The following is a 23,364-nucleotide window of genomic DNA, read 5'->3' as shown; positions in this document are numbered from 1 at the left end:
GTGGGTGTGCACACGTGTGTGTTTTGTGTACGTGTGCCTGGGGGGTGTGTACACATGTGTGCAGGATGACACAGGGACTGCCACTGCAGCCAGACCCTCCCAGGGCTGCCCCAGCCACCCCCCTGCCAGACTCCACTGCGTCTTTCCCAAAGGATTTATTAAAACACAGAGAACAGAAACCAGGACACACGGAGCACAAAGCAGATGCGGGGGCGTTGCTTACAGCTGATGGTGTCACCACGCTCGAGGTGTCCCCGCCCCAGCTCCAGCCATCCCTTCCATCCCACCCGTCTGCCCCGTGCCCAGCACACACGGGTCCCCAGCCGTACCACTGCAGTGCCAGGGCTCCCACGGGGGCAGCAGACGGTGTGGGCTCCCTCAAAAGCAGCGAGGATGCAGAAATGGCCCTCGCAGGGAAGCTGGGGAGTGCAAGCCACCTCAGGCAGCCTGGCATAGCCCGCCAGGACACCGGGCACCACTGGCCTCCCTCACCCCACATGTGCCAACACAACCGGACAAACACCGCGACTCCATTCCTCCCTCCCCTCAGCCCACCTCGCCCAGACAAACTCTTCAAGTCTTCAAGAAGAAAGTGCAAAAAATGTACACGGACACGAACTCCCGGCCCTGCCGCTCCCGCGGAGGCCGCAGCAGGTGAAGCACACTTGAAGCAGGAGCGGGACAGCCCAGCAGCACCGGTGGCAGCTCATCTTCCACGCAGGCAATGCCGGCACGACTCCCCCACTGTCCTCTGGCAACCGCGGCTCACGGCCAGGGGCTGAGGCCTGTCCCCTGGGGCTGCTGTGAGGAGAAGGGAGGGCTGCCCATCAGCCAGCTCTGGACCTTCCCTGCCTGCCAACCTCAGGTACCTGGCGAGGTCACCAGGAAGGATCTGCTCCCACTTCCACTGCAGCTGCTTGAGCCAGAGGCAGCAGCCAGACACCGGCACTGGGGAGGCAGCCCAAAACAGAACCCCCACACAGCCCCCTGCCTCACTGTGTTCCCCAGCAAATGGAGCACAGAGAGCCATGAGTGCAGCCTTACCTCAGCTAGGAATGGGAGTTGCAGGGGAAAATCATGGGAACGGTTAAATATCTGTGGCAAGAGAGGAAACACTTTGCTCACTGCTGTCCTTTGGCAATGCTTCTGGACCACCCAAATCTGCCCCCTAAATTTCTCTGCCCAAGAGCAAAACCCCAACCTACCAGTCACGTAGGGTCCCAGAGGCATCTGGCTGTAGTTGACAATCCCACCTGGCCCAGGACCACGGAAATTTGGCCCAAAGTTATTGTTGTACATCTGGGAAGAGCCAAAGGAGCCCTGGGGAGGCAAGGAGGGAGAAAAAACATGGGCCTGCAGCCCTGGCCTTACTGTGACCCCCACAGTGCGGGGCTCTGGGCCTGTCCCCACTGACCTGGACAGTCGGGTCCCCTCCGCGGGTGGCCAGGCGGCTGAGGATGCTCCGCTCTGACATCTGCAGCCGGGCAGCCACGGGCGGGATGCGGGACAGCATGGAGGGCAGGCGGGTCACATCGGCCTTCATGTCACTCAGCAGCTCCTCGAGCTGGTTCAGCACTGTGAGCAGAGCAGGTGGTGCTCAGGGGGGGATGCCCATTGGACCCAGTGAGCTGGGAGGAGCAGGCAGCTCCAGGCCAAGGGAATGCAACGTGGGGACAACCTCTTGGTTGGGTTCCCAGGGTCAGGGTGGGGAACCCTTCCTAGCCCGGGGGCAGGCTCCCCCCAGCTCTGTGGACACGCACCCTTGTGCAGGACGGCGTTGGCAGGTTTGTTGCCAGCCAGGGACTCTTTGGAGAGGTGCTGGTGGCTCTCGGCAAGGCACTCCACCTCTGCTAGCCGCGCGTTCAGTGCCATGGCCGGGTGACTGGGGTCTTGGGTCATGTTGAGGTACGCCGCCCTCCGCAGCTGCTCCTCGATCACCAGGGCCTGCTCCAGCAACTGGGAGGGGCAGGAGGGGAATGATTCATGATCAGACCCCACTCCAGTGTAAACCAGTATACCTCAGAGCCCCTCACAAAGCCCACTCCCAACTCTGCTCTCAGAAGGCTCTGGCAAACTCTCCCCTGGCTTTGGGGCACTGCTCTGGTTCCCCCACTGGCAGGGACTCACCAGCCCTGGACCTGCCACTCACCTTGAACCGCCGGGCAAGGAACTTGTTCTTCATCTCTAGGTAGTTCCCCTTGTGTATCTCCGACTTGAATGGCTCGTTCAGGATCACATAGCGCGGGTCGTTCTGGATGTCCTGCCAGCGGGCATAGCCATGACTGGTGCAGCGGTAGTGTCAAGGGCACAATCAGCCAGCCAACAGCCTGCCCACCACCCCACAGTGGCCCCAAATCCCCTCCCTGCTTGTGACCACCAGCCCAGTTCCCGCACCCTGCAGAGGCCTCTCTCGCCTCGCTGCCTCCCGCTCCCACCGAGTCAAAGGGTACGTGACAATTCCTGCCAACAGCCAGTAGTCGTGTCGGCGATGCCAGATGTCATAGATCTTGCCGGAGGACATGGCAGCCCGCTCCTCATTCTGCCACAGCGTGTGCAGCTCTGTGGAAGCAGAAGGGAGACAGCCTGGTCAGGCAGCCGGGCTGCAGGTCAGCGCACAGCGCGTGGGCAGGCGAGCGATGGAAACTCCCGGGGCCATGGGCACAGCGCAGACCCAGGTCTGCCGCTGTCAGAGAAGCACTGGCCTGTTCACAGCCTGTGACAGGGGTCACATTTCTTGCACAGGCTCAGAGCTCTGCAGCAGCTTTGCAGGAGAGGCCAAGTCCTCATCTCTCACTCTTACCTGTGAAGCCACCATCAGCAATGTTGAACATGAATCGGAAGTTCATGTTTCTCTCATCCTTCTTCCCATCTTCCTCTTCCTCTTTGTCACCGTTTTGCTGGGCCTCTGTTTGCTCCTTGTCCTCCTCCTTGCCATCTGCTCAGCAAACACAAGGAACTGACCTGTCTAATCGTGCTCCACCACCAGACCCTGTGGTACCACCCCTGCCCCATCAGCTGCCAGAGAACTCCCTGCAACAGTCACTGCGGGAAAAGCCTCCATCCCCTCTTTGCCCCACAGCAGCAGCTGCCCCTGCCCTTCCTGGCAGGTTCCATTGTTTGCACAAACAGTGCCCACCCCAATGGGGTCTTGTTCCAGTTTCTGGCTCCCAGGCAGCAGCTGTACTGGTGTCAACAGCGTCCTCACCATCACCCCGCAGGCGCACTCCATCACTGCGCCAGGCACCAGCCTCACCCCAGGGACTCTTCCCACTCTTCTCACTCCAAAGCCTCCTCACACCTCACCTGGTTTGACTTCTTTGTCCTCCCCTTTCCCTGGGCTGCTGCTCAACTCCACCTTCTCCAAAGGCTTCTCTTGCTCTTGAATCCCCTCGTCTGCAGGTGGGAACAGGTCTAAAATAAATGCTCTGCAGGGGACAACCTACTTGTCTGGACACATTTTCCCTTTTAGGGTAAAGTAACTGTATTGTTTGTACATTCAAAGTCCTCAAGAAACTTCAAACAGAACATTCTTCTGCATTTTATCAAGAAAACATATTTTCTTTTCCTCTTCCTTGAGAAATCTGCAGGAACTTACTGCTAGAAACAGAAAATGTCCCCCCAAATGAACATTTCTCACAATTTACAACCTGTTGTTTCAGGAATTTCTGCAGGATCTTGTGACATTCAGGTTTCCCACAGTGACACAGAGAAGAGCCACAGCCTCACCTTTCACTGGGGGCTCAGGAGAAGGCTCAGTCTTTTCACTCTCCTCTTGCTTCTCTTCCCTCAGCCTCTCCTTGCTGTCACAGCTTTCTGGGTGCTCTTCATTCTCCACCTTCTCAGCACTCGCAGGCACCTTAACACCAAGCACCCACCTCAGATCAGCCCAGCCCTCCCTTCCCCAGGGAGTGCCCCAAGTTCCTGGGAAGACCAAGGGAGGCTTCCCAGAGGAGATGCTGAATAAAGTCACCTCACCTGGCTGTCAGCCACCTTCCTGGGCTTCTGCTCCACTGGGTCCTTTTCCTCATGGAACCCCAGCTGTGCTTCTATTTTGTCTGTAGGAAGAGAAAAGTCAAGAAGCTGTTGGGCAGGGCCCCCATGGGCTCAGCACCTGCAAGAGATCCTGGTGTCTTTGCCCACCTCCCTCCCAAGCCAGACCCCAGCCGGGACCCCCTGGCTACCTGCAAGGGCCCCTGGTCCTGTGTGCGTGTGTGCTGGGCTGGCTGGGACGGGTGTGTTGGGATCTGAAGACACAACTTCACTGGACCTCTTGCTCTCTGGGCCCTCAAGAACCACATCTGGGGTGCTGTACTTCCCGTTGACATGCTCAAACTCCTGGACCTGGGGTGGACACGCACCATGAGGTCAAGCAGAGCTGGGACATTCCCACCTGGTGCTGTGGAGTCGGCGTGTCCAGGCTGCTCAGTCCCAGAGTGACTGAGCGTCAGGACCGCTGCACCCACCCTGCTGGGTCAAGTCCCCAGAACACTCCTGAAATGGCCCATTTATAATTTTAGTCACCCACCTTCTTCCTTACAAGTGACATGACCCCGATGCGAGTGAGCACGTGCTGGCGTGACAGCCCTTCCCGAGGAACGCCGTCCGCAAAGGTTTCGGCACCGTCTGCCCCGGGTTCACACAAGTGTCTCATGAAGAGAGAGACGTATGCCCTGTGAGGGAGGCCAGACCTCAGTGCTGGCCCGTGGTCTCCCTGCTCAGCCCAGCACCCACATGGTCCCCTGTCACCCATGGGCAAGAGAAGTCTCACACCCAGGAAGGGAAAGAGAGACGTCCTTTCAATGAAACAGCTGCTGCCTCCCCAAAAAGAGCCCATGGTGAGAGGGTGCAGGCTCCCAACCTCACCTGCCTGCCAGGACTCCCTGTACCTGAACTCCTTCTCACTCTTCCCTCGTAGATCCCGGACCAGCCAGTGGGAGTTGAAGGCGTCCTGGGGTGGCATTCCCCAGCGCATGATGGCATTCAGGAACGCCTTGCGCTGCCGGGCATTGAAGCCCAGAACCTGTGGGAAGTGGAGGTATCCCTGGGATCACAGCGCAGCCTCAGCAGCACATGGCACCCAGAGCCTCAGGGCTGTGACAGACATTGCTGGACCAGTGATTCAGCACAGAGGGGTGCAGCCCACAGCCCAGGGCAGCCCAGGCACGATGGCATTAGCCATGCTCTGAGGCTGAGGCTCACCTCGATGCTCCCCCCAACTCTTGCCAGCAAAGGAGGGAGAGGTTTGTCCCGGTCACTCTTCAGCTGTCTCCGGGATTGTCTTCGGCCACCTAGAGCCAAGCACCCACAGTGATGGACAGGCCAGGCAGTGAGGAAGGACAACTCATGTGCCCCAGGATTCCTGCACTCCCTCCTGACAGGAGCAGAACCCGCCAGAGCAGCTGCCCAGAGGTCCCTCCCAGCCACTGTGCCCCAGACCAGGACACTCCTTTGCCTTTCCCAGGCAAGAGGGGACCATGCCTGGTCCTCGGGGTGGACCATGGTCCTGCAGAGGCCAAGGAAGAAGCCAGCTGCTTTCCTTGCCCTGGGAAGTTCCTTACCTGAGAGTAAGCATGGACATATCCCCCTGAACAGAGGCCCTGGGCATACCAGTCCCTCCGACCCAGACATTCCTGATGCTCCCAAGTGCCAGAGGCTGCCCACAGAGCAAAGTTCCACAAAGCATCAAATGCATCAACTCACTCTGGCCTTCTGGCCTCTCTTCAAAGTCTTCATCCTCATCCTCGGAGCCAATGGAGTACTCTGACTGGTTGTCAGAGAGCTCATCCTGCCACTCTGCAGAGCACAAGGAAGTCCAGGTTAGAAGACCTTGCCCGGGAGGGATGTGCTGGACAGGTTAGACCCTGCCCATGGATGTGACAGGCATCCACTGCCAGGCAGCAGGAGAAGGGGTCACAGCAACAGGAAATCACATTCTCTGGTTTTCCAAAATTAGCATTCTGATATACAGAAAAAACCCAATTTGAAACATTTTGTCCACGGACATGTCTTTCCAGCAAAACCTGAGTTAACAGATCAAAAAAAAAAAAAACAAAACCAATCTTTGAAGAATTTCTGTCTGGAAAGTTTAGGAATCTGGGAAGTGCAGAGCCAGGCAATCCACCAGCTGCAGAGAAATGCCAAGCGATGGCTCTGCCGGTCTGTCTGTCCCGTGAGCCCAGGCAGGAGCCGAGCGCTCGTGGACGCACCTTGGTCCTCCTGTGAGGTGTCATTGTAGTTGACCTGCTTGCGGATTCTCTTCCCCTTCCCCAGGTTCCTGGCCAGATCTTCCTGCTGCTGCTCATAGTGGTGCCGCAGCAACTTCTCCCAGTAATCAGGGTCCACGTTCTCCTCTTGCTTGATGATCTCACGTTCCACCTCCTCCTGCGGAGCCAGAGACAAGGCACTTGAGCAGTCGCAGAGAGAGAATAGGGAGGGGTCCTGCCCTGTGCCAAACGCTCACAGGGATGGGAGAGGGAGCACAGGAATCACAGAGGGATGCACCAAGGGGTGATTGTAAGACATGATACTGGTCACGTTACCACACCGTCCTCTTCTCTCACAACATACTGGGCCACTTTAAAGGAGCTGAGATACTCGTTCATGTTCTGCAGCTCCGTATCATCAGTCGCATCCTGGTTTCGATCCAGGAGCTTAGAGATGGCAGCATCATCGTAGTGGATCACACTGCTGTCATCCACATCCTTATTGTCACCTGGAGAGCAGAGCAAGGCGAATGGCAGAGCAGATCAGGGTGCTGGACAGCCTGCTCCTGAGGTAGGCAAGCTCAGGTCAGCTGCGGGGCCAAGGAGGGGGACGAGACACCCCTAAAAGGGGGTCTACACACCTGGTGGGGTGCCACCATGCTTTTTTTTCATGCTGGGAGTCACTGAACCCCCTTTGGTTGACAGTGTGTCAGAAAAAGGAGTAACAGCATCCGGCATTGTGATCCGCTGTCCCTGAGACACCATGCCTGTGGGCACAAGGAGAGGAGAGTGAGTCCCAGCAGCTCAGAGAGGGCCCTGCCTCATGCAGAGCATCCCCACCTCACCTTCCACATCATCCTTGAAGAGCTCTTCCGTCCCAAACTTGAGAATGTCGTCCAGCTCTTGCTTCGTCATGGAACCTGACTTGGAGCCCAGCCCTGGGCGGACCACCAGGTGGGTGAGCATCATCTTCCTTTTGGCCACCTGGGTGATGCGCTCCTCCACAGAGGCTCTGGTCACGAAGCGGTAGATCATCACCTTCTTGTTCTGCCCGATGCGGTGAGCTCTGCTGAACGCCTGCGGGCAGAGGATGGAGCTGGCGAGGGCAGCACCAAGGCAGAGGGCCAGGCTTCTCACCTTCCAGGCTGCACAGCATGAGGGGCACCCGCTTGAGAACAAGCATGAGGAGGAAGTGACAATCCCACAGGAAAGAGAGGACGGGATGAGGCCAGAGGGTGTGGGAAGGGGGCTGCTGGGCAGAAACACACCCCACAAACACAGCAGGAAGTATCAGCAGCTCTCGAGAGAAGAGGCTGAAAAGCCAGTGAGGTGTGCAAAGAAAGGGCAGAGTCAGAGAGGTACGTACTACACAGGAAGGAAAAGGGAAAGTCAGAAACCTGGATATCATTGTGAGGATTCCAGTCAGAATCATAAATAATGACGGTGTCAGCCGTAGCAAGGTTTATGCCCAGACCACCGGCGCGAGTGGAGAGGAGAAAGCAGAACTGCTGAGCCCCAGGAGCTGAGAACGACAAACCCAGAGGTGGGAACAGGTGAGACGGAAAGGAGAGTGGCTCACAGAGAGAAGCAGCACCACGCTGGAGGGACAGAACAGTGGGAACCACCAGTCGGAGGCAATAAGCAAAAGGGAGGCAAGGAGTGAAAACACATCACTCTCTGGGAACCAGGTACAGGGAACAGAGCTCCAAAATGAAGGGGAATTTCTGTCATCTGCTGAGGAGACCCTCTGACTGAGTGGTACGCTCAGGGTTCCTTGTAGGAATGACTCACGGGTTTAACAGTGCAGTATGAGCAGCCACTGCTGTGCCTCGGCAAGCCAATGCATGGCACAAGCTCTGGGCGCAGGCAGCCAACCCACTGCCAGCCAGACCTTGCCATCCCCTCACCCACTCAGCAAGGCAGGAGGGCGAGTACCGTTGAACCTGTCGATGGCCTCCTGGCGCAGGCCACCAGTGATGCCCCCGTCGATCCGCTCGTACTTGTAGCCTTCATACTCCAGGAAATCCTCCAGCAAGTCCAGCATCTTCGTCATCTGCAGGGCAAGGCAACCCTGGCATGAGCGACTCTGCATGGCCAAACCCCCCTGCCCCCCTTGGGGACCTGCCCTGCCGCGTCACAGTCCCTGACCACAACCCAGAGGCCACCTGGTGGTGGCAGAGCATGGCCAATGGCAGAGCATGGCCAAGAGGCAGCTGCCAGAGGAGCAACACTTGCATCTCTTTTTCTACAGGCAGCTCTGTTAGCAGGAGGGAATTGTGTCTGACAATCCTTCTCCAAAGAGGAGCACCATGACTGTTGTCTCCTCTCTATCCCCAGCTAACAGAGCTCCTAAACATGACAGACACTCCCTTGGGAGAGAGTTGGGACATAGCCCTTCCATCACAACTGCCATGGCTGCCTGGGGAAGTTGTCACCAGCTCTTCCACCTATCTCTGTCTGTTCCCAACACAAAATTCCCATCCGGACAAAAATAAATTCCTTTAAAAATGTATTTATTATTAATCCCTCCCTGCACTCACCTGTGAGAAGATCAGAACTCTGTGACCCCCATCCCGTAACTTCTTCAGCATCTTTTGGAGCAGCATCAGTTTTCCAGAAGATTTGACCAAAGAATTCCCATCATAGGATCCATTGGGCAGCACCGGGGCCTCCTGTGAAGGCAACCTGGTCAGCCCCAGTGAGGACAACCCACATTAACCACATGGAGAACTTCACTTGCATTTCCAAAACAAAATCCTTGTAGGAAACCACTCACATGGAAACCCACAGCGCTAACCAAGCCAAATGATCATGGAAGCAGCCCCCACCCCATACTCTGAGACGTGTCCCAGGGTGCAAAGGCAGGGAACATACCACAGCTGCCACAGGGAACAGGTATGGGTGATTGCAGCACTTCTTCAGGTCCATCATGATGTTGAGCAGTGAGACCTGGTTCCCACCACCTTTCGAATTCAGGGCTTCAAAGTTCCTCGTCAGTATGAATTTGTAGTACTTCCTGCAGGAAGGGGGATGGGACAGACACAATGTTACTTGGAGCAGATGTGGAACTGGCACAAACAGAAGCCAGACACCCCAGGCGAGTGTGCTGGAATCACTCACTTCTGCATCTGGCTCAGCTCCACTCGCACGATCAGCTCCGTCTTGGCTGGCATATTCTTGAACACATCAGCCTTGAGCCGCCGCAGCATGTGGGGACCCAGCAGGTCATGGAGCTTTTTGATCTGGTCCTCCTTGGAGATGTCTGCAAACTCCTCCAGGAACCCCTCAAGGTTGCTGTGGAAGTAGCCAGACCCCCACAGCGCTGAGCAACAGGGGCACGTGAGAACAAAGGGATCTGCTGCTTCGTGACTTCAAAACCAGAGCAGAGCTCTCGAGGCACGTGATGAGATAACGCTCGTGTGCCTGGACCCAAGCAGAGCTAAAGCCAGAGCAAGGAGCCACCCTGACAGCCCATATAAGTGCAACTAACTTACTTAAATCTCTCAGGAGTCAGGAAATTGAGCAGGTGGAAGAGTTCTTCCAAGTTGTTCTGGAGCGGAGTCCCTGTGAGGAGCAGCTTGTAATCGATCTTGTAGCTATTCAGTACTCTAAAGAACTGGAAAAGAAACAAGGTTAGGTGACAAGGGCTGCGAGGGGCCAATGTGTCATCTGGGCACTCTGCAGATTGCACATGGAGACTGAGCAGTGTCCCCTCCACCAGGAATGCAGAGCAGAGGGCAGTTGCCATGTCCTGCTCCCAGCTAGTCCCAGTGAGCACAGGCAGCAATCTCTGGTGTCCCTGGGTCACACCCCCTGCCTCCTTCTGTGCCGGATATGGTGTGAAGGTCCCAGAGGCTGTAGACTGTTTAACCTCAGGTGAAGGGGAGGGGAAGGAGAGGGATCAATTCCCTTCCACGACAACCCATCCAAGGACTGTCAGGCAGCCAGGTTACCACCTCTCCCACTGCTGAAGAACTTCTAATGCCAGAGGATTTTAAAGAGAGAAAAAAAAAAATCACTCACAAATGCCTGCCACCTACTTTGGACTGGTTGTTCTTCAGCCTGTGTGCTTCATCCACCACCAGACAGGCCCACTCTATGGAGCCCAGCACTGCCTGGTCAATGGTGATCAGCTCATAGGAGGTGAGCAGGACATGGAACTTGATCTGGGCTTCCTTCTGGAGGAGCAGAGCAAGAGAAAAGCTGGGATAAGAGAGCAGGGAATGGGACACCTTTGCTGCTGCTGCACAGGACCCAAGGTGAGAGGGGCTGCACTGCCTAGCAGGAGGAGCCCACAGCAGGGTCGAGGCACAAGTCATGCCAAAAGAACACCTAAACCCATATGAACATGAGCACCAAGCACAGGACCACAGAAACAGAAAACCTCTGGCAGAAATCTGTAAAGCTCAGGGACCTAGCCAGCTGCCCTCTCCAGGTCAAATTCTGCTCTCCCCTTCTTACTGAAGGGTAAGTCAATGAGTCAAACGCAGACTCAGCTCCCACCTTCATCCGGAAGACCTTCTTCCCACTGCGGATGGCGTTGTCTTCAAAAGAAAACTCATTTTCCCGGATGACCGACCGGCTCTCTTTGTCTCCTGTGTAGGTCACCACGTAGAAGTCGGGTGCCCACATCTCGAACTCACGCTCCCAGTTGATGATGGTGGAGAGAGGGGCACTGACCAGGTATGGCCCTTTCGAGTGGCCCTGCTCGGGGAGACAGAGCCCAGGCTGTTCTCCCTGTACTGAGCAGCTCTCAGTCACCTCAGGGACTGCTGGGTGCTCCACTCACCTCCTTGTACAGGGAATACAAGAACACGATAGTCTGCACTGTCTTTCCCAGTCCCATCTCATCAGCCAGGATCGTATCTGTCCCTTGGGCCCAGGAGAACCTCAGCCAGTTCAGCCCTTCCAGCTGGTAAGGGTGCAGTGTGCCTCCCGTGGCATCGATGTACCACGGCTGCTTGTCAAACTTCATTGTAGGCTGAAAAGAGAGAGCCATCGCACAGAGCAGTGAGAACCAACTCCCCCTCCTTCTCTTGCAGCCAAGTACATCCTTCTTTAGCCTTGTGACATCCAATAGCTCCAAAAGAGATGCAGACACGGTCCCTGGCACAGCCCAGCCCCCAGTCTCCTCACAGTAAGCCACCCTGAACTTTCAGTGAAAACAAACAGGTCCCCGAAGGAACTAGAGAAGCAAAATGTCATAGGATGGGGACCCAGACAGCCCACTCACCCTCTGAATTCCCATGCCGCCACACCGTCCCCACCACTCTCACTCACATCCACAAGAGGTGTTTCTGGAGGCTTTTCCAGCTTCTCCTCCTTCAGCTTTTTCCCTTTCTTGTTCAGCTTCTTCAGAGGGCGCGTGTCCTCCCCCAGCATCAGCTCCCTGTGACAACTAGCACTCATCAGGGAGGGCAGGCAGGTACTGCTCTCCCAGCACCGAGCCGAAGGACAGAAACATCTCCCAGACTCCACTGCCCCTCCCCACGGGAGCTCTTCTGGCCCAGTTAGCACAGGCACTCGTGGGCCATTGATTTTCCCCTCCCAACAGTCCACACAACAGTCTCCAGAATGAAGAACAGTAAACTGTGGTTTTCCCCCAAAACAGACAGGCAGTAGTGCCACAGAGCTGCCCTGAAGGGCAGTGAGACCATGAATGTCACAGCAGTGCAGATGTGGGGGAAGGGGAGCACAGGCTGGAAAACTGCAGGAGGGTTTACCCAGCAGCCCCGAAATGGCACATCTGGTGCACCAGCTTTTGGCAGTGCTGGGTCACTGCTCTCTGAAGAGAGGTCACTGTGAGCAGTGCCAGTGTGTTCAAAAGGGAGGCACCTCCGTGTCCCCTTTGTCCCAAACACCCACTCCGGCTGCTCTGGCTCTGATGGGCTCTCCCACCCCTGGGCTCATACCTGTGGTTCCAGTAGAGGAGTTTGAGGTTGTCGTAGTAGGGAATGTCTATGTCGTCGATCTCCCAGGTGCACTGGTCGTATGGCAGGTCTTTCCACTTGATCAGGTAGTGGATGTCTCCCTTTTTATCAAAGCTGCAATGCAGGGCACAGAAAGCTGATCAGCAAATGCCAGTGGCCCCCAGGAGCAGCTCACCATGACCTGCTTCCACAAAGCCAGATGCTTCATCCTCTGCTTTTACCTACAGACCCCAACACCCAGGCAGAGGTAGAAAAACATAAAGTATCAACACTTCCAGCAAAAATGCCTATTCATCTGTGAGTGTGTCAAACCATTAAGCTTTAGACTGTTTTTCCATTCCACTGAACAACCTCATTTTCGTGTTTCACCAGGCCCAGGTGGATATCAGTGTTTCCCCTCTCTCCTGCAGCATTCACTGCTCTAGGAAGTTCTGCTTACAGTAAAAACAGAATAAACACACTTCCAAGTCTGACTATGTGTCTACAGGGCACTTAACAACCTTGCCTCGTTAGTGAACAAGGTAAAGCTTGAACAAAAATCAGCTGGGCAGCTTTAGTTCTTTCCTGCCATGCAGCCTTCAAGCAGAGCTGTTGCTGCTTGAAATTTCAAGTTGCCACTTGAAATGTAGAAATTCAACAGAAATGTGTTTCCAGCCACTCTGCAGAAAGCCCATCTGCACAGCACATTTCATACACACGGAATTTCTTCCATAGAAAAGAAAAAATGTCAAGGCTCTGTAAGGAAGTTGGGCACCTGCTCCAACTGCTCCCCTCCGCACTGTCCCCATCAGCATTGGAATTTATGGAAGGATTAGGCTGCAACAGGGACCCAAACAGTACATCTGGGAAGAGCCTAACAACACTGTGCATCCACATTTGGGAAAATTGACTATCTGTGTTTTTAATGTGCAGTGTAGCAGAAATGAAAATAAGGTAGCATGGATCCCTTCCCAGCCTCGGCTTCACCTCAGGAGCAAACCTCCAAGGTGACAGAGAGCTCAGCACAAGCCAGTGGCTGAAATTCCAACAGTCTGAGGTGTTGGCCTTGCAGAAGGACAGCACAGTTTTCCTCACAGGCTCCTCACCTGTGGTTCAGGATGCGGTGGATCATCATCCACTCGGGCTTGATGCCGTAGCGGTAGAACTGCTCCTCCATCTTGGCATACTGGGGGTCTTTGTTCTTCCGCTTCTCTCTCTGGCTGTCCTCGTCCCCAGAGCCATAGTCGAAGGCCGGCGGCTCGTCCATGTCGTTCTTGCGTTGGTAGTTGCGGTACATCACGGTGTGGTAGAGCTCCAGCTGCAGCAGAGGGGAGCACGCTCAGCCCGCGGGTGGTGGGGCAGGGCCGGGCAGGGGCTCTACACCACCCCGCACAGGCTCACCTGCAGCTCCTTGACCCAGGAGCAGTGCCAGTAGGAGAGGCCCACCCACTTCACAAAGAACTCGCGCTCTGGGATCCCCTCCAGCACCTTTGGTGGGGGAACAGCCAGCTCCGGGTCTGGGGCGGGCAGCACGGGGGGGAGCAGGGCAGCCGGCGGCTCCTTCCAGGCCCAGTGCAGGATGCGCTGGACTTTGCCCTTCAAGGGAGGGCACTGGGGATACAAACAGGCAAGAGCACAGAGTTTAAGGTGAGACCTTGTCAGGGGCCACAGGAAGCAAAAGGTAGGGACCGGGGGGGCAGAAGTGGCCCAGCAATGCTGAGTGGACAGCAGCAGGCACAGGGTGTCCGTGACACATGGTGACAGGTCTTGCCACCAGGCAGAAAAGGCCCCTTTACACAGACTACACATCAAACAGGATTTGACATCCCATTGAAAACCTGGCCAGGAAGCTGCCAGCCATCAGTTCCCACAGGAAAACCGCACAGGCAGCAGAGCCATCCAGAGCTGCCCTGGGCCCTTAGGCACACGCTCCTCAGGGAGGCATTTTGGGCAGAGGGTTTGATGCCAACCTTGAGGCAGGCCTGTGAGGGGCAGCAGCAGCCAGGAGAGCCACTGGCGGGCCAGGAAGGTGCAGGAGCAGGGATGGGGGAAGAAATGTGAATGCTGGTAACACTCACTGTACAGCGTGGGCAGAGCCATTCACCATTTGGTATCTCTGGCAGTGGCGGGTTCAGGCAGTGGAGGTGGTAGGAGGATGGGCAGGTATCGCAGCACAGCAGCTCCCCTCCATCCTTGCACACCCGGCAGAACTCCATGTGGTCATCCTCCTCCTCCTCGCCACCTTCCTCCTCCTCCTCCTCCTCCTCCTTCGGCTCCCACTGGATGCCCTCCTTCTCCTGGGGAAGCACAGCCAGTGTAACACCAAGGGTCTCCACCAGTCGCCCGCCCTCCCACAGGCCCCTGACCCCACTCACACAGTGGGGGCAGCTCCACTTTCCCTCAGGGGCCTTCTCCAGCTCAGGGTCCAGGCAGACCAGGTGGTAGGCACGGGGGCAGGTGTCGCACAGGATGATCTCCCCGCCCTGCTGGCACACTTCACAGTAGTCCTGGTGGTCCGTCTCGTACCCATCCCCTTCTTCGACTGCAAGCAAGGGACAGGTGACAGTCAGCGGGGCGGCAGAGCAGCTCTCCTGGAGGGAATGGGACACTTGCTCCTCTACCATACAGTTAAGGAAATAAGGACAGCGTTTCACCTTGGACCCCTCCTGTTGTGTCCCCCTACTCTCTGTCCCTCAGCACCACAGGTCACCTTTGCACACAGCATCATCTCACCTCTGTCTCTCTTTCTCTCTCCACACTGTATCATCCTTTGGTTCCTTCAGGCTCTCAATGGAGAATGCCAGAACCTGGAGAGGTTGCAAGGGAGGCCAGTCAGAGAAACCTCCCCAGGCACCAGCACCACCAGCTGCAAACGCACCATGCAAGGGTGACACGGCCGAGGACAGGACTCCTCTCCTGGGGCTACTCTGCTCTTCCTGGGGGCTCACTGGCGCAGAGGCAGGAGCACTCTCAACTTGGCCCGGATGGGAAAAGGAAGAGAGGAACGAGGCCTTACAAGTACCAGAATGGCTCATCTCAATTCCCAGCTCTGCCACAAACTCCAACCTTCCACTCCTCCAGCACGCAGCAGGAGCTGCCTACCTCCAGCACAAAGGCCCTTGCAGGGCAACAAGCCAGAAGTGATGCCCTTCACACACGAGAGGCAGGGTCAGCCAGCAAGCCTGGCCTCGCTGACCAATGGGGAGGCTGGCCAGTGTCACACCCGAACTGACCCCCAGCCCAGAAGCTGTCCTTCCATTTCTTGGAAGCAAAAATCCACCAGCAAAGCTAAGAAGCCAAAGGATGCACCTGGATCCGAAGCACCTCATCCCGAACAAGGACACATGACAGAGGCAGCACACTTGGCACATGGGGCTGCTCTCCAGGGCAGCTTAGGGAGGGAGGTGCCACAGTACAGCATCCACCAACAGTCCTCCAGGAGGGAAGGGATGAAAGAACACACACACAAACATGGCCACATGCTGGCAGATCCCAACAGATCCTTTCCACCCTGGTTCACAGGCCTCCCTGTCCCTGCACTGCTACCACAGCTCTGCCACTGCCTGACCACACAGATCACAGAAACAACACGTCCCTCAGCTACATGTGCTCTCACACACAGCCTACCCTGCTCCACTGGGAGCTGGTCACAAGCCACGGCTCTCCAGGGGCTGCTCCTCAGTGAATCACTTCCCTGGAAGCCCCACAAATTATGGAACTTTCTTGCAGGCACAAACCCACCAGCAGCAGGGCCTGGACACCAAGAGAGCACTTCGTGCTCCACGCACAGATAGGCACAAGTACATCCTCTCCCACCAAGCCAGCACCACAAACAGCCCAAAGCTGCATGGGCCAGTGAAGCACCATCTGAACAGGGAAATCCAAACAGTAAAGGAACAGAGTACAAAGGATGGCCTACTCCTCTTTTTCTTTTTCCTCTTCTTCCCTCTCTTCCCCAGGCCAGCTGAGCACTCAGAGCGCACAGAGGAGCTGTTGATGCTGGCACTGTCAAAGTCAGATTCTTCTCGTTCCTCCTCTTCACTCTGCAGAGGAGAAAAGCAAAGCACACCCAGTCCAAGTGCCAGCATCCCAGCAGTCATTCTGCTGCTTTGTTCTCCTGGACAGGGACATGTCGGAGGACAACCCCCCCCTATTCCCACCCCGTGCATCCAAGGGCCCCTTTTCCTAGTGTTTGGCAGAACTTTGCTCCCTCTCTCTCTCTCTCAAGACCTGTTTTAGCTGGGCCAGCCCTGCTGTGTCCATTCACACAGGCGTTCACGCTTGGCATTCCCGTAACAGGAAAGGAGTTACACAGGCCCATGGACTCAAAATGTAATAACACATCTTAATGCTTATTCTGGAGACTCGAGCATGCAAATCCCCAACCTGCACACTCCTAACTGGTACTCAGGTTCCAGCTGCAGGAGCCAGATCAAGCTCCTTGTAACCCTCTGGAAGGTGAACACATGGATCTAGAGCACAGCTGGAGACAGGAGGAATTTTTTGTGATGTGTGACTGAAAATCTGCAGCAGCAAGTGGCTGTGTCGCAGCACTCCTGCACTTCAGCCTCCAGCACAGAGGCTTGCAAACAGGTTGTGTTATGGGAACCAGAGCTGGAGAGTGTGAGCTGCAAGAGTGAGCTAATGAGAGTTGGATCAATATTATCAAGACCTACAAGACACCCCGGTCATTAGTTATTTAAGGGGTTTATTCTTTTAAAACTGTTACTCCTTAAAACACGCCCAATACCAGTGCCCCAAGAGGAGCCCAGTGCGCTCTGGTTGGGCAGCTCCAGCACCCCAGGGGACGCTACGGGACTGCAGCTGCTGCCATGGGTAGGCTCTGCTAAAGCAATTAAAGCATCCCAGAATTCCCTGTGACATGCAGTCCAGCTGCAGTGCAAGCCCTGAAGAACTCCATTGCAAAGGCACTATCATCCACACCACTGAAAGTAAACACAGTCATGTGATTTTAGCAGAAATTGTGGCCAGACACAATTGTGCTGATCGGGGCCTGGCATCTCACAAAAGGGCACGAACAAGGCTGTGACACCCTTGACACTGGATGGCTGTGACACCACCACCAAGGGCTTTCCCCAGCACCTCCCTGCCACCCCCTGGACCCAAGGCCCTTCACACTTACAGAGGAGCCCTTTTTCCTTTTGCTGGGGATTCCTCCAAAACGGAATTTCAAGCCTGCCATCTTTTTCCCCTTCCCCTTTTTCTTCCCATCTTTGGAGCCCTTGATTTTCTTCCGCACACCTGGACCTGGAGAAATTGAAGACTTGTTTGGTACTCTACAAACAGCTGTTGCCCAAACCATCCCCCAGCACAGTGGAACAGCAACTTCCGGAGGTGAAACATGGCTCCATTTCCTGCTACTGCCCAACTTAATTATTTGCCACAAACTGCCAAACATCCAGCAGGCCCAGAGGCTGCCAGGGCGATCTGCCATGGTTGGTGAACCACATGCCTCTCAAGGACCTCTGCAAGGGCAGCGGGAGCTGCGGACACTCCTCTGGCACCCCCTTTCCTTCCCCACTTTGTGCTTCCCCATCTCCGCCAGTGAGAGCAGCCCCCCAGCACAGCCCCTCGGGCAGCCCCCGTGGGTGGCACCCACCCTTCCCCTCCTTGGTCTTGGCCTTCCTGATGACGGGGGGCAGGGCAGAGTGCTGGGGGCTGGCGCTGAGAGCTGGGGCAATGGTGACGGTCTCCACGGCTGCAGCCACGGCTGCTGCAGCTGCCGCTGCCGAGCTGCCCTTGAAGGGGTTGTTGGCACTGAACTCTCGCCACTTGGCGCCAAGCACCGTCATCATCTTGGACATGGGGATCTTGGGGTTCTTCTTAGCAATCAGAGGCCTGCAGAGCAGGGGAGAGGGAGAACCCCGTGTTAAAAACAGAACTGCTGTTCTCTGAGTAGCTCGTGGTACAAGCAGAAATTCATTGTTGTTACTGCATTTTTCTCATGAAGCTTTTCAAATAAGCACAACAAAACATGGGACTTTGGAGAGAGGGAGGGACAAACACTTCAGCTGTTTCCAGTCAACCCTGCAAATAAATGGAGTTCTGAGGACTGAGCTGAGGGGGAGAAGCAACAAGGAGCTGGCGATGCAGAACTGACTTCACAGCTTCATCCTCTGACTGAGCAATGCCCAGACCTCAACCACCACCAGAGGCCCCGTCCAGGCCCATGGTTCCCTACCTGAGGAACTGACTGAAAGCCTTGTAATTTGTCAGAGTATGATAATCCTCTTCTGAGAAAACGTAATCTACGTCATCAAGGCCCCATTCCTCCATCAGCTGGGCTGAGCTCTTGGGCTCCTAGAGATTTAGAGACATCATTAATGCAAACAGCCACAATTCTGCAGATGAGCATCACAAGGCTGGGTCTGTCATGTGCTCCATATCTCCCTAGTTATGCAGGGATTTGTTTCTGGGATTTACAAAACAGCACACACAAGTGCTTAACAAACTAATGCTTCACATAGTCTCAAGCAGCAAATTAACATGGTACACCATCCAAACACTCCCCACACCACGTAACACAACACAAGGTCTTGGCAGGTTTCACAGTTTCAACAAACTCAATTTCTCCCTACCCATAAGATAAACAACAGCGAAATAGAACCTCTTCTCTCCCAGTCATTCACCTGCAACACCTTTCTTGCCAAACTCAGGGAAAGCTTTTCATGAAACCCCCAGTTCTTCTTCTCCAAGCCTGGCCTCAGGCTCTAGCTCTAGCTCAGGGTAAAGAAGTCTTTTGTACCTTTAGGACTCCATCTTCATTGTCATCCTCCTCTTCATCCTTCTTCTTTCGTTTTTGCTTTTTCTCCTTCTTGTCCTTCAGTTTTTTCTTCTTCTTTTTGTTGGGGGAATAGTCACTTCCTTCACTCTCAGATTTTTCCTCGATCTCCTCTTCATTGTCTGACATTTCATCATTGCTCCCCTAAAACAGAAAGGGACAGTGGAGAATGAGCAGGGCCTCACCTCACCACTCCCCTCTCACAAACCCTCCCTGCTACACGAAACTTCCCATCTCCAGTGGATGGATGTAGCCTGCTTCCCCAGGGTCAGAAGAGAGCAGGCTCTGATGGCTACACTCTGCCAGGAGAGCCAGAGCAGGGAGTGCTCAGGGGGGATTTTTGTTTCTTTCTGGGAGAGACTGTGACCCACCGCACAACACTGACCACACCCCCATCATCATCCCAGGGAATGCCATTGCCTGCTGAACAGAGCACTCGGGTGTCTTTCTGGGCTGCCAGTGCACATGGCTGGGACACATCCAGCCTCTCACTCATCAGCACCCCCAAGTCCTTCTCAGCAGGGCTGCTCTTGATCTGCTGGTCCCCCGGCCTGTACCAATACCAAGGATTGCCCCGACCAAGGCGCAGCACCCGCACTTGGTCTTTTTGAAATTCACGAGGTTCCCACGGGCCCACTCCGCTTGTCCAGGTCCCTCTGGATGCCATTGCGTCCCTCGGGGGCTCCGAACAGCACCGGGGCTCGGCGGGAGGGACCGGCCCGGTCAGCACAGCGGACAGCGCCCAGCCCCGCCAGCCCTGCCCGGTCCCGGTCCCGGTCCCGGTCCCGGTCCCGGTCCCGGCCCCCTCCGCCGCTCCCGCCTCCAGCCCCTCGTGCCCGGAGCCACCCCCGGCCCAGGGCGCTGATCCCCGGGACTGCCGGGGCTCGGTGGCCATTGAGGCCGGCTGGTCCCTCCCGGCTCGGAGCAGCCCGCGCCTCTCCTCCGGCGGGGTTAGGAACAGCTGGAATTGGGCACAGGATAATCGGTTTCCATGGGAACTACTGCAGTACAGGTTGAATCCCCCTCTCCGCTCCCTTTCCTGCCAAGGACCTTCATCAGCCTGCGCTGAGGTTCCAGCCGCAGCCTCGGTGTTCCACGCGGATTTTCCCGGGGCTGCAGCACCGATTCCCGTGTCGCCGTGAACGGCACGGGCTCCACTGCGGCTGCTGGAGGCAAATCCCGCGCCAGCGGCACCGCTCATGCCCCGCGCTCCGACAAAGCCCGGGGACTGCAGGGTGTCAGTCTCGGCACGGGCACTGGCCACACATCAAGGCTTGCACGTCACTCCCACCCTCCTCTAGCACAGGAAAGTCCCACTTGCCTCCAAAACTCCTGAGGAGTTCAGGAAAAGGAAGCCCCACTCAAGGTCCTCCATCTTTTATCTCCTCATCCCAAGGGCAGCCTGGGTGCTGCTTAGTGCCAGCCAACAGCTCCAGCACAAGGTCCTCTCTATCTTGGACTGACGAGGGAGACAGTCTCCCACAGGCAGGACCGAGGTTGGTTAGTGCTGCCCACACCAGGCATCAATTCAAAAACACGAGTGCACACAGCGCTCAGCCTGTTATTTCCTCCCCACCACCAGGCTCAGCATAAGCCACACATGCAGCTGCTGGGCTCAGGCAGGTCAGCAGCAACAGCAAAGGAGCAGAGGTGAAACACCACAGAGTCATGTTTTGTTTTCGCCCTGCCAGAAAACAGTACAGGGAAAAAAACATGCTTAATGATGGAAGAGGCAGAGAGGGCAGAGGGCCTGAACCAGCTTTGCATGCTATCTGCAGAAAGAGAACATCACCATGACCTCGACAGAAACAACCTTCCTTAGGGCCACGACTTCTGCAAGCGGCAGCACAGGATGGAACCACCTGTCCTTAAATCAGCAGCTCCTCATATTCCTACAGGTACCAAAAGCGCTTCAGTGCAGTACCTCACCCAGCTGATGTGTTTTACAGCTCCCACAGGAAGCAGCTGGAGAACAGCATCACCCAGCCCTGCCTTGGCAAGGGCCAAACTGGGGATGCACCCGGTTGGGCTGGATGAGCAACTTTGCCACAGCAGGAGAAGGAAGGGGCTGAGGAACCTCTGCTGCTCACCCAATCTTCCCAGCAGCCTGTCCACTCTAGTCAGGGAAAGGGCCAGCACACAAGATGTCTGCTCCTGTCCTCACATCCAGCACTGCCTGGAGATGGGACAATGAGAGGCAGAGCCTGTGTGCTCTGAACAGCAGTGAGCCTGGCTCCAAGACCAGCACCAGCCAGCCCTCCTCCAGGAGCCAGCAGCAGACCTGTGGCACAGCCTCAGGGCCTGACTCTTGAGGACACAACACTTCACCTTTGTTTTCCTGCAGAAGGCCCAACAGCCTTTCCACGTGCCAAATCCTAGAAGCCCCTGTGCCATCTCACTTGCAAATACCTGGAATGAGAGCAGCTGACACCCATATCCATAGAAACCTCCAAGCCCTACCCCAATAATGCCCCAACACGGCAGTTTGCACCTCCCTCTTTGGGAACATGAGCTCTGAACACCGTGTTGGTAGAGGACGTGCCAAGAAGATGTACTGCTGGCCACAGAGGCAGAGGGAAGGAGGTGCTGCACTGCGGTGTGGGCACAAGGGCATCGTCACACAGGGACGGATGGTGCCATCACACACACCGCCCACAAGAGCTGAGCTGCTCCACAGGACAGGCACCCACAGGGGCCCCTTATCCGCCCAGCTGCTCCTCAGAGACCACTCACAAGGCATGCTGGCACCCTCGAGCAGCCAAGTTCGGAAAGAGCTGCCATGCCCTGGCTCTGTGTCACCTCCCAGGGCTGGGAGAGCATCTCCTCAGTGGGGGAACACCCCGATGATGACCCCCCTTTCCATCCAGAGAGACCCGAGAGGCGTTTGCCAGCAGCATCCTGAGCAGCTGCCTCTGTGCCACAGCCAAGGAGCTCCAGCCCGGTATGAGAACATGCAGCATTACCTCCTTCTTCCTCCTCTTGATTTTGGCAGCCTTGCCATCTTTCAGCTTCTTGGATTTCTTCTTTTTCTGTACCACAACTTGCTCTTCAGCGAAAAACTCATCCAGTCCTTCCAGCACCCCATCATCTTCTTCTGGGGACAGAAGGGACAACTCACGCGGATGGACTGCACAGGCACGGGACACCACACAGAGAACACCTCAGCAGCTTCAGGCTGCGAGACACAGAGTTCTGTGGCCTCTCCTGCAGACCCTCACACCAGCAGCTGCCCTGCTGCCACCCCTCAAGGGGCCCTGGTAGTCTGTCGTGGCTCTTACTGTGCCCAGCTGCTCCTGCCACTCCCACCCAGCTCCCAAGGTGTGGGCAGGGCACACTGCGCTCTCGGGAAGCAGGCGTGGGGATGACCCATGTGCTGCCTGCTCCTGCTCCTCCTGACCTGGGCCTACAGTAAGGGGGCAACACTTGGCTTTTACCTTTCAGATCTCCAGGCAGAGCCCACAAAAACACAGTGAGCAGAGGAGAGGAAGGACTCCCATGAAAGATGGGAGCTGTGGCACCCTGGCACCCAGGTTGTTCTGCTGGGGCTCCAAGCCTGGGGAGCACCGTGGGCATTGGCTGAGGTGCGTACGCCAGCTCAGGCACCCCGTCCTGGGCAGGGCTGTCAACCCCAGCACCTTCCTGTCGTTATCTCTCCAAACCCAGCACATCTCCACGTCTTGGCCAGTCTCTGCACAGCTTTTGGCCTGTGTCTTTATTATTTTCAATTTCTGAGCTTATATAGTCACACCACTTTGGAGCCACAGGGACGAATTGCTCACTCGACTCTGGTGAGACCCTGGCACAGGTTGCCCAGAGAAGCTGTGGCTGCCCCATCCCTAGAAATGTCCAAGGTCAGGATGGACAGGGCTTGGAGCAACCTGGGCTAGTGGAAGGTGTCCCTGCCCATGGCAGGGGGTGGGACTGGATGAGCTTGAAGGTACCTCCCAACCCAACCCATCCTGTGATTCCACGATTCTCTGATTCTCGCCGTGTCAGTTTAGGTTCTGGCAGGGCAGGCACCGTGGCTGCCTCGAGCCCAGCCCGGGGGACCAACCCGCCCCCGGGTACTGCAGGGACCCCCGGGATGGAGGTCTGAAACCGCTCGGGGGATCCCGGCGGGGCTGGGGAGGGCGTGGCACAGCCCCCGCCGGTGCAGAGCGCGGGGAGTGCCCGCAGCACGGCCGGACCGGCCCCGGGAGCGCTGCCACCGCCCCGCCCGCTCCGTCCGCCCGCCGCCGCCGCCTACCCGACACGTCTTCCTCGTTGTCCGCTTCGTCCGGCAGGTCCCGGGCGGCGGCCGGGCCCCGCATGCCGGGGGGGCAGCGCCCGCCCCGGGCCGAGCGCGGGGCCGAGCCGGGCGCGGCCGCTCCGCGCCAAGATGGCGAGAGCCGGCCCCGCCCCCTGCCGCGGGACACGCCCCCGCCCCGCCCACCCAGACCCTGACCACGCC

The 23,364-nt window shown here is 56.6% G+C and overlaps 1 protein-coding gene across 4 annotated transcripts; it reads right to left on the bottom strand.

Annotated features, from left to right (window-relative positions):
- Positions 1-140: 140 nt before the first annotated feature.
- Positions 141-23,299, bottom strand: CHD5 (chromodomain helicase DNA binding protein 5). Of its 4 annotated transcripts, none has more exons than XM_050322203.1 (42): positions 23,161-23,299; positions 21,878-22,008; positions 18,879-19,058; positions 18,315-18,433; positions 17,733-17,971; positions 17,256-17,380; positions 16,032-16,155; positions 14,488-14,654; positions 14,191-14,409; positions 13,514-13,723; positions 13,219-13,430; positions 12,116-12,247; positions 11,484-11,592; positions 10,993-11,184; positions 10,707-10,907; positions 10,244-10,381; positions 9,698-9,819; positions 9,324-9,497; positions 9,078-9,219; positions 8,744-8,875; positions 8,139-8,256; positions 7,601-7,725; positions 7,049-7,280; positions 6,845-6,970; positions 6,540-6,712; positions 6,207-6,381; positions 5,701-5,793; positions 5,200-5,288; positions 4,887-5,020; positions 4,526-4,670; positions 4,182-4,341; positions 3,976-4,055; positions 3,727-3,856; positions 3,304-3,393; positions 2,801-2,935; positions 2,451-2,559; positions 2,150-2,282; positions 1,761-1,956; positions 1,415-1,575; positions 1,206-1,320; positions 1,045-1,095; positions 141-801 (listed from the first exon to the last, which is right to left on the bottom strand). In XM_050322203.1, exons 1-41 carry the CDS (start codon positions 23,222-23,224, stop codon positions 1,088-1,090), a joined length of 5,859 nt encoding a protein of 1,952 aa, XP_050178160.1. In that variant the 5' UTR covers positions 23,225-23,299; the 3' UTR covers positions 141-801; positions 1,045-1,087. The 4 variants fall into 4 exon arrangements, with proteins under 4 accessions (XP_050178160.1, XP_050178161.1, XP_050178162.1 ...); XM_050322204.1 differs by having other exon boundaries at positions 21,878-22,005; positions 23,161-23,297; XM_050322205.1 differs by having other exon boundaries at positions 10,244-10,378; positions 23,161-23,239.
- Between the last annotated feature and the right edge of the window lie 65 nt (positions 23,300-23,364).

The sequence above is a fragment of the Myiozetetes cayanensis genome, unplaced genomic scaffold (assembly GCF_022539395.1).
Source record: "Myiozetetes cayanensis isolate MyiCay16 unplaced genomic scaffold, myiCay2020 scf28, whole genome shotgun sequence".
Classification (NCBI taxonomy): Eukaryota; Metazoa; Chordata; class Aves; order Passeriformes; family Tyrannidae; genus Myiozetetes; species Myiozetetes cayanensis.
Note: the sequence above shows the minus strand (reverse complement) of the source record. Positions and strands in the feature narration are given on the sequence as shown.

Bases quoted from the DNA above. Each gene is read 5' to 3' on its own strand.
- CHD5 (XM_050322203.1), bottom strand. From the start codon at position 23,224: ATGCGGGGCCCGGCCGCCGCCCGGGACCTGCCGGACGAAGCGGACAAC. The intron at 4,056-4,181 runs GTAGCCAGGGGG...CTCTTCCTACAG, and splicing joins AGGACCAGGGGCCCTTGCAG to ACAAAATAGAAGCACAGCTG. The intron at 2,283-2,450 runs GTACCCTTTGAC...CCGCTGCACCAG, and splicing joins CTGTTGGCAGGAATTGTCAC to TCATGGCTATGCCCGCTGGC.